General features: G+C 43.4%; 1 protein-coding gene across 1 annotated transcript; it reads left to right on the top strand.

The window, feature by feature from the left end:
• Nucleotides 1-7,794: 7,794 nt before the first annotated feature.
• Nucleotides 7,795-10,102, top strand: sox14 (SRY-box transcription factor 14). Its single transcript, XM_041177982.1, has one exon. The coding sequence runs from the start codon at nt 8,232-8,234 to the stop codon at nt 8,949-8,951; it is 720 nt and encodes a 239-aa protein (XP_041033916.1). The 5' UTR covers nt 7,795-8,231; the 3' UTR covers nt 8,952-10,102.
• Nucleotides 10,103-10,330: the final 228 nt, after the last annotated feature.

The raw sequence follows: 10,330 nt of genomic DNA, 5'->3' as shown, positions 1-10,330 counted from the left end.
TTTATTGCAAGGGGGATGGAGTATAAAAGTAGGGAAGTCTTGCCACAACTGTACAGAGCATTGGTGAGATCTCACGTAGAGTACTGTGTACAGTTTTGGTTTCCTTACTTAAGGAAGGATATACATGCATTGGGATGAAAGAGTTGTCCCAGGGTAAGGGGTTGAGCAAATTGGGCCTATACCCATTGGAGTGTAGAAGAAAGAGAGGTGATCTTACTGAAACATATAAGATTCTGAAGCTGTTTGACATGATGGATGCTGAGATGATGTTTCCCCTCATGGAATCTAGAATAGGGGCACAGTTTAAACATAAGGGTTCTCCCATTTAAGACAGAGATGAGGAGAATCTCTTCTCTCAGTTATTCTTTAGAATTCTCTTCCATAAAGAGCAGTGGAGGCTGGGTCATTGAATATATTCAAGGCTGAATTAGACAAATTTTTATCTACAAGGGAGTCAAGGGTTATCGGGAACAGGCAGGAAAATGTTAAGGCCACAATCAGTTCAGCCATGATCTTCTTGAATGGTGGAACAGGATCAATGGGCTGAATGGCCTACTCCTGTTCCTATTTCTTATGATCTTATGATAATAGTTTGTTTAATGCATACATATTATAATAAACACTAAGTCTCTGATATTCATCAAGAAAAACATAAACCATGCTCACTGACTATGGTGTTTTGTACAACTGCCTGCTTTTAAATATTGGGAATCATTTTTACATTTCAATTTTGAATTACCCAATAATTTGAATTAAACAGTATATAGAACAGCTGAGTGTTATCTTAGACCTTGATTGATTTGAGTTATCAGATAAACTGAAGTAAATGACTTTTAACAAAGGGGTTTTAATTGTACGTACTGACGGATATTCCTCATATTAATGCCCTGTTTGTGGGAGGAATCTTATCCAGGATAGCTCTTCCTCATCAATATACAGTGACCCCTACTGGTAGGTGTGCATGTGTGAACACTGAATTGGAACAGGATTGGGATCACCTGTGGTGCCATCTACAGTCAGTCTCTTTCATCACTGCCTAGTCCCATACATAATGAATTGGCAAAGGTTCTGTAGAGAAAACTAGGAACCTACATCCTGGCACTGGCCTGCACCTATAGAAAGGAGGGCAAACAAAGTAGCTGATAAGTTAGTTAAGTCACAGCAATTTGAATAGCATGATGTTGCCTTGACTTTCATATCCTTTTCATTATTCTTTATAAAATTGCCCTCTACAATAACTCTTCATTTCCTCCTCCTCAAACACTACAAGTATTTCTTGTATGATCACCTCCCAGTAAAAGGAATGTGAAAACATACATCCAAACCTCAATGTTTGATTATAATGAGGAAGTCTGTGAAAAGGGGAATTTGAGGTAACAGCATCATTATTAAAGCAAATCCCATCTTACAGAGAATCCTATGCAGCCCACAATTTGGCTAGTTGGATCATAGGATATTTGTATAGAAGGATAGAAAAGATCAGAAGTTCTTTAACTAAAAACCTACCAGTGAGCTTTGAGTTTACTGTATCAATATTAGATTAACATTTCAGGATGTACATTTCAGAAGGGAATATGTTATGGCAAAAAATGGATGATTTTGTGTTAATATATTAGATCATACACAACATTTCTCAATTGTTTGTGTATGAGAGATTGGTTGATGAACAGCCAGAGGGATAGTTATTTGTGAAGGGACTGGTAAATTAAGGATGGAGATGGTATAATTAAAGAAGAAATGAAAGGGGAAACAGGAAGGCTGGAGGAATGAAGGTTGAGAGGTATATGTTGGATGGATAGATAGATAGATAGGTAGGTAGGTAGGTAGATGAATTAATATGCTACACAGTGTATTCCATCAATAAGTTGACATCAGCATTGAACAGTGAAAGAACCACAAATGTATTCCAAAGGTTATATTCAGCCAAGTTTCTTAACAATGTGTGTCACCTCATGTCATTCAGAATACGAGCAATATTTAATCAAAATATTGAACTAAACCCAGAATTGAAGCAATTCAATTCAGCAGGTTAGAAAATGCAGATAAAAAAGTGTTCACATTTAATAAAGCATTTTACATGATGCCCACATCACTCTACAGCTCATGGCATACTTTTGAAACGTGGTCACTATTTTAATGTAGGAAATGCGGCAACCAATTGTCACACAGCAACATCCCATAGACAGCAATGTTGTAATTAGCAGTTATGCTGTCAGACCTGCGGAGTTTTTCTAACTATTTTTGTTTTTGTTTCAGATTTCCAGCATCTGCAGTATTTTGCTTTAATCTGTTTTAGGTGTTGCCTGATGGATAAATATGATGCCCGGCACTAAGGGAACTTCTCCCTATTCTTTGAAGCTGTATCTTTCACATTCACCTCAGAGATGGCAGATTGGGACTCAGTTTAATGTCTCATCTGAAAGCCAGCACATCCAAAAGTGCAGCACTCCCTCAGTACCACACTAGTGTGCAAGCCTTGTTTGTGTGCACAAGCATCTGGAGAGGTGGCGGGGTGGGGGGCAGTGGAAATTGAACCAAATTGCTTGGGATTGTGGGTTACATCTAGCTGATGGACCATGGCATGGGCATCCCTGCAATATTGGATTGTCATCGAAAAACCCAATCCTCTGGCTGGCGAGTCAGCAACTATTAATAGCGAAAGCAAAATGCAGAAGAGCTTTAAAAAGGCACAGTTGGAAGGGGAAGTCGTGCTCACCTGGTTACCTGGCCAATATTTTCTCTCAACCAGCTTCATGGGAAATAAAAGATATTTATCGCATTACTATTTGCGGGACTCTGTCATGTGCACGCTGGCTGCAGGAATTCCCAACATTGGGACTGTGACAACACTTCAGATATACTTTCAAAGGCGCTTTGGGACCTCCCGAGAACATGGAACATTTTTAAAAACCTAAGTCCTTTCTTTAAAAGATTATTAACGTACAAAAAGCTTAGCCCTTTATTCATTGTTCCTAACTGTAGCTTTTCCCATATCCCCCATTGCTTATCATTCCAGAAGCTCACCTTTGAAGTCATCCAAGTAATTTATTCCAATGACCTTCCTGTCCCTTACCCCACAAAACAGCGTGTCTTTGCATTTGGTTTTTAAAAGTTATTTATCTTCCAAGCTTAATCTTAACTTCTTTTTGCTGCTGATCGGCTAATATTTAGACCCTTTATCATAATTAAAAGTTTAACCAGATTACTTCCAAATCTCCCACTGCAACGCCTCCCCCAACACACACATCTCCCCCTCCCAAAAATAAAACAAGTCCAACTCCCTGAACTAATTTACAACTCCTGACCCCCAGAATCATCTCTGGTCCTTTCCTTTCTCAAAAGGAGACGATATCTTTCCCCATCCCAAACCTTCCAGGGCTCGCCACCCGCATAGCTGCTCTTTAAACAGGGAAACCCGTTTGACAAGGTGGGGGTCTAAAAGCAGCGCTGGGAAAATAAACAAAACGCATCCCAGGGTAATACCTCCTTAAAACCTGTCCGGAGACGCAGGATCAGTAAAGTTAACGAAAATGAGAAAGAAGTGCCCTCATTTCAAAAGGATAAAACCACAAAGAATACCTCCATTGACAGGACAGTCCGGAGTTTAGCGGTGCTGCTTGCTGGCTGAAAAATTACACTGCATATCATATCCTTAAAGCAGGCTGGCTAACTAATGTCTAAATTCTGCCGGATAAAGAACTCTGTGTTAACGATTAGGCCTTTAAAGAGCACAAAATAAATGCATCGTCTTACCGTTAATATTTGCAAAATTTAAATATTTATTCTTATCTGAAAAATTGATGTAAAGAAATTACTAAATATAATGATAGGAAAGCAAGTTCCCAGGGGAGAAAGCGGGGATGGGATTGCCTTCAGGTAGATAGACCCGTTCGGTATGTAATACATTAAAATCTCTAGTTAGCTACTAACTGATATATAACAGTTTAAAAAATATATAGAATCATATCTGGGCGAAATGGGAAAATACACGTAAGTTGAAATGGAAATGGAATATTAAAATGTAAAGTACAAATCATTGGCAAATAACGTTTTAATAAAACATGAGGTGAAATAAATTGATTTGCTCCTGACATTTCTCTAACTTCTGATTGACAATATTTAACTGTTACCAGGTGATAGCTGACTTATTGAGGAGGCTGCACATTGACCTGCGGCTTCCCCATCACCAAATCGGACCAGATTCAATAGTTTCCCCGCCCCCCCCCCCACCCCCTCCTTTCACTTATTATGATTTTAAAAGAACAACGTTTTGAAAATTAAGAGGAACAAGACTGCAGAAAGCCCTGGGGCCAGTCTATGACGGCGGCTTATTTATTCATCTTAACTGGCACCTGCTGAAATTATTTGTAAATTCGCCCTCCTGGGCTTGTTTGGATCGTTTATTGTATTCAACTGTTTAAAAGTGCTTATACGTATGTGACAAACCCCATCCAACCGGCTAATTGTGGAGTGAGACGGTGTGTACATCAGCATTCGAGTTAAAACAAAAACTGTGTGGAGTCTGCGCTGAGGCAAGATCAAAATATTAACCTGCGTCAGGCGGCGGAGGCAAATCATCACTTAACCCCGTCCAGTAATATATCATTTCTCTCTCTCTCTCTCACACACACACACACAATTGCTGCCTGCAGGTACATGCACCTATTTTTAAAAGCCGCCTGTTTCTCCTTGACCGGTTGAATATGTTTGCAATCTCTGAGTGTTCGGGGGAAACATTCCAAAAATGAGAAACTTGTCCCTCGCCGGAACGCCTGGCGTCTGGACGCTTACCATTCTAAAACTGAGTTCGAGTTGACTTCAGATTATTTATGTATATATATATTGAAAAGCCCGTGTATCTCCCAGAATTTCACAACTGTTTTAATCTCTATATTGTAGGCGGTTTAGTCCAAAGAAACCAATTGAATGGTGCCGAAAGGGGCAAGGAATAAACAGAGTGAAATGATGCAAAATGTGAGGGTATGGTGCTGAGGGAAATTTGAAATATTGTGCAGGGATGGATAGAAAATGTCGGCGTCAACAGAAGTGTGATCATTTTTACCTAATGAGTCGGTATTTATGTTGATATGAACGATAATAAAGATTCTGGAATTTCATTGATAAAAACGAATAAAAGCAGTGCAAGGAGATGTGACAGTGCCGCGCTCCAGCACTTTGTACATCTGCTGCACAGGGGGCTACTATTGATCTTATTATGGAGGGTGTCCCACAACCAAACTAGAGTGAAGCTTTCAGACGCCGAGCTCCGTTTAACCGGATCGTGGATTCAATGATTACTCCACGTGGAAAGTGAATAACTGGGGAATATTCCCACAACCGTAAAGCACATCCCACATGTCCCGGTGTCTATGTTTGAGAGACACTCTCGATCAGGATTGCCTCTGATACAGGCTTCTGTGACTCAGGCGACGAACATCTAACGAAAGTGGGGGCTCTTAAATGGCAAACTCAAATTCCTTGACTTCATGCAGCTCCCGGAGTCCGAAGGTAAAGACAAGGGCAAGCGAGTGGTTCTCGTCTGCTGGGGATTTGCGGTGCACCCGGGCATCTGCGCCTTGTAATCGATTGTCCCAAAAGGGACAGCACAGCACATTTAAACCCAGCAACACCGGCTCGCCTCTGCCTGCCTGTCTATGAATGGCCGCCTTCCGTTTACAAGAAATGAAAGCTTTGTTAGTCAAGCCTCAGTTTGCTTGTACCTAATCAGCATCAAGAGTGAGAGGCAAGGGTAGGAAGAGTGCCGGGATAGTTAAAACGCATGAAATCATTTGAAAATAGTTGTTATAGAGAAAATGAGGCGGGGTGGGGGGGGGGGGGGGGGGGGGGGGCGGTGTACAAAGTGATCAGGATTCCTCTATTTCTATTTGATGTAGACTGTACACATTGTCAACATTCAGTCTGCAATTTTATTCCCCCCCCCCCATAAAATGATCACAAGGAGGAAAAGTGATCACAAGAGAAAGTGATCTTAAGCAGGGCGATTGGGATCACAGGGAGGGGGGGGGGCTAACCTTAAGGAAATAAATCGATCACAGGGGAGAGAAATCGATCGTGGTGAGAGAAAAATTGATCACAGGAGAGCGAGTGATCACATATGAGAGAGCTTGACCCCAAGGAGAGAAAACTGGATCACAGGAGAGCGAGTGATCACATATGTGAAAGAGCTTGACCCCAAGAGATAAAAATGGATCACAGGAGAGCGACTGATCAAATAGGTGAGAGAAATTGATCACAGGGGGAGAGAAATTGATCACAAGGATGGGGGGCAGAATTGATCACAAGAGAGCGAAGCAAGGGAAATTGACCACGGGGGAGATGAAGCGCTCACCAGTGAGGCAGAGCAGCAAGGTGAGGCGGTGGGGTTGGGGGGGGGGTGAGGTGAAGGGAGGGGGGTTGTGATTTGTCTATTGCTCCTTCGGATTTAACAGCGGGTGAGGAATTGGGAAGGCGACGAGATTCATTCAGTCCCTTTCATTCTGTGTGATTCCCTGAGCGGCAGTAGAAGCAGACAGGTGCAGGAGTCGCGAAGCCCAACGCACAGGGGTCCCTGCGGGAAACCTGGGACAATCGTTTCCATTTCAGAAACACAGCCCCTCAGGGCAACTCCGCATGTCCCAGGCAATTATTTATTAAATGGTGCATGATAGCTGATTGAATTTGGATTTGCAAGTTTTTTTTTCTCTCTCTCCCTCTCTTTCTCTGGCTAACAAGCCAACCCTGAAAAGGGAGGAACTCGTTCTTGTTGTCGGTACCTGGGGCCGCTCCGAAATGTCACGATGTGGTTGCCAGGCCGCTCGATTCTCCTTTCAACAGCTTTTTAACGAATAAGGGCTGGTATTTGTTCAATCCAGGGAAATCTGAGCTGCCGTGCGGGAGTCACAGCAACGGTCCCGTGGACAGAAAGCTGGATCTGACCGTTCAATTGGCCACCTTCAACCGATGACTTTTAAACATTTCCAGTGCTAACTCTTAAAAATCGCAATTATATATCTTTAACAAAAAAAACACCCTGATACACTTACGAATATGTGTTTGGAGAAATGAGATTAGCGAAAAATACAAATGAAATAATTATTAAAGCAGGGTTATGTGTTAAAATGACAAGGGTCGTTATTTCCACCGACCCTACTGACAATGGAATGAATATCAGGAACGATTTGTTGTGTCATAAAACAATCGGGTCACCGATTAGGAAGAACGAGTGTTACAAAACAAAAAGCCGATGACATGATGGAGTAAGACTGGGGGCGGGGGTGGGGGGGGCGGGGGGCGCTGCCTTTAGCGTAGGGTTTGTTTAAGGCCTTGCGAAGGGGAGTAGAGAGAGAGAGAGAGAATGGGGGGGGTGGTGGGCGGTGGGGGGAAAGCTCTATTGCTCTGTATATAAAGTCCCTTCACCTGTCTCATCGCTCGCCGGCACATTCCCCCAAAAAGTCACTGGCACGCATACTTATGTTTTTAAAAAATGCATCCCACATTGTAATAATAAAACAAACAGCCTGCTCACATTATCATCCCAAACTGAGAGCTGTGTGTGTGCATGTGTGTTAACTAGTCATAAAGAAGGCTATTATTCTCTCGTTCAACCTCTTTTTTTTGGTGGGGGCGGGGGTGGGGGCACAATAGTCCCTATCTTTTCTTTCCTTTTTTTTGCTCTCCTGTGGGTATTATTCTCTCCCTCTCTCTGTCGATTGGACGCCCAGGGATTTTTGGTGAACGCCTAGTGATTATGTCACTTTGCGTGCGGGCGACGGCGCTCTTCACAAACCCGGCCGGCGCTTTGAACTTCGCCGCTCTTTGGCTGCGGATCACGAGGTTTGCTCTTCATTTTCCGTCCAGGTGCTCTCTGTGACTGGACACCTCCAAGGGGAGGAAGAGAGAGAGAGAGAGATAAAGCAAGTGTGAGAGACCCAAAGAAAAACAAATCAATGTAACAATAGCAGCCTGCGAAACCAATTAGCGGAGCAACTTAAACTGAAGAACTCCGATCTTTGCAATCTCCAGGCGAGTTGATTCAGTTTTGTTTTAAAACAAGGAGCGTCTCCGGCTACACAGGGGAAGCTGTTTTTCGGCTGAAAGCTGCAATGATTTGTTGAGGGAGATTTTTTTTCTTGTCGCTCGCTGGTGTCAGTGACAGGTGAGCTGTTTTCACTCCGGCTGCTCACTTCCCCAAAGTCAATCGTTTGCCCCCCTTCGCCCTCCCCAACACCAGCATGTCCAAGCCCGCAGACCACATCAAGAGACCGATGAACGCTTTCATGGTCTGGTCCAGAGGCCAGAGGAGGAAGATGGCCCAAGACAATCCCAAAATGCACAACTCCGAGATCAGTAAGAGGCTGGGGGCTGAATGGAAGTTGCTGTCGGAGGCTGAGAAAAGACCTTACATCGACGAAGCCAAGAGGCTAAGAGCGCAACACATGAAAGAGCACCCAGATTACAAGTACCGACCCCGGCGCAAGCCCAAGAACCTCCTGAAGAAAGACAGGTATGTCTTTCCTTTGCCCTACCTGGGGGACAGTGATCACTTGAAGGCTGCCGGGCTCTCCATGTCTGCCGCCGACTCGCTGCTGGGCGCCTCGGAGAAAGCCAGAACTTTCCTCCCGCCGACGTCGGCCCCTTACTCCCTGCTCGACCCCAGCCAGTTCGGCTCCAGCGCCATTCAGAAGATGACCGAGGTGCCCCACACCCTGGCCACCACTTTGCCCTACGCGTCCACCCTGGGATACCAAAGCGGAGCGTTCGGGAGCTTGAGTTGCCCTAGCCAGCACACGCACACCCACCCATCGCCCACCAACCCTGGCTATGTGGTCCCCTGTAACTGTACCGCCTGGTCCGCCTCCAGTTTACAGCCCCCCGTGGCTTACATACTCTTCCCGGGAATGACCAAAGGAGGCATAGACCCTTACACCTCGGCGCACGCAGCCGCCATGTAAGGGTCAACCGTAGCGGCATCAAGTGAAAAGAGACTTTATCTTGTGAACTTCAATTCGAACATTGCATGTACAACACAAACCGGACAAATTAAAGACTGACATCTGAAACGCTGAGGCTCGAGGGGGGGAGGGGGGAACACCGCCGGAACAGAATGGACCAAAATGGGACTGAACTTTGGAGGAAAATCTCCTGTCTCCGGCACAAGGCAACTTGCAATGTAAACAACATTGAAACAAAAAGGGGGACAAAGAAAAAGGAGAGAGAGAAAAAAAAAATCTTAATTAAAAAGACTGCCTCTGGTTTTCAATCTTACATTGCATGTAGAGTAAAAGGCTCCAAAAATCGGAACTTTGTCCTCGCCTGGCGAAGGACTCTAAAAGGGAACTTTATGGCGGATTCTGAATCCTGACTGTAACATGAGTGCTACTGAAGGCGGATGAGTGACTGTAATATTGTAGATGTTTTGTTTGAAAAGCTGTCACTTTTTTAAAAAAGTAGCAGTTTCGGTTTTATTTATTATCATGTATAGTGGTGTATAATACCACGTGCTCTTTCTTTTTGTTTTGAAACAAAATTCTTTCAAGTCCTCGAGTTTCCTTTGCACATCAGAAGCGAGACTTATATCAAAACGTTGCCACCAATCAGTAATAACTAGACCATCTGCCAATTTCCATAGGAATTGAGAGATAACGTTTAACATTAACTGGGGGCTAAATGAGGACAGGAGAGTCTGTCTTACATTAAAGATAGTTCTCACTCTGGAACTGGCCCCTCGATTTTTTTTCTCCCCCATTTCCAACCGAACTTCAGACGTGAAGTGACCAACGCTGGTTATTTTTTTAAGAAAAATTACAATTTAAATATGTTTGAAAGAAAAGTATGTCTCCAAAACAAGTTGTATCCAGAAGGATTTTACCTCGTACTCTGTTCAATTGTTGAACAAAGGTAATGTTTTAAATAAAGACACGGTGTCTACACAAAAAAAATATATGCGGAATATGGTATGTTTATTGGACACTGGAATGGAAATGTGCTTGAACTCACAATTAACATGTCCCAGTATAATCCCGTAAACGCCTGAGTGGAGTCTCAGTGGAATTAGAATTAGCAAATAATTTCATATTAACCCGTCATCAAGTGCAACATTTAACTTTCATGGTTAAATTATTGTTTTTGACCAACTGTGTGATTGTAGAACTTGAAGTTAATAGAAGACAAATTGACTTCCTCACAAACAGTGCCATCCAGACTGATCCGTGTTTGTTTTTTTTACTGTAACGATGAATTTTCTTGTTGGGTATAAAGGAAGACAGGGGGTATTATTGAAGAGAAGGAAAGCAAACGGCCGGACTATATCCCCCGCACCTCCCCGCTCCCA

This window comes from Carcharodon carcharias, chromosome 2 (assembly GCF_017639515.1).
Source record: "Carcharodon carcharias isolate sCarCar2 chromosome 2, sCarCar2.pri, whole genome shotgun sequence".
In the NCBI taxonomy this organism is placed as follows: Eukaryota; Metazoa; Chordata; class Chondrichthyes; order Lamniformes; family Lamnidae; genus Carcharodon; species Carcharodon carcharias.
The sequence above is the reverse complement of the archived record's forward strand: the minus strand, read 5'-3'. Positions and strand labels throughout refer to the sequence as shown.

What these genes read in the sequence shown, in the direction of transcription:
- sox14 (XM_041177982.1), top strand. Translation starts at nt 8,232, where the DNA reads ATGTCCAAGCCCGCAGACCACATCAAGAGACCGATGAACGCTTTCATG.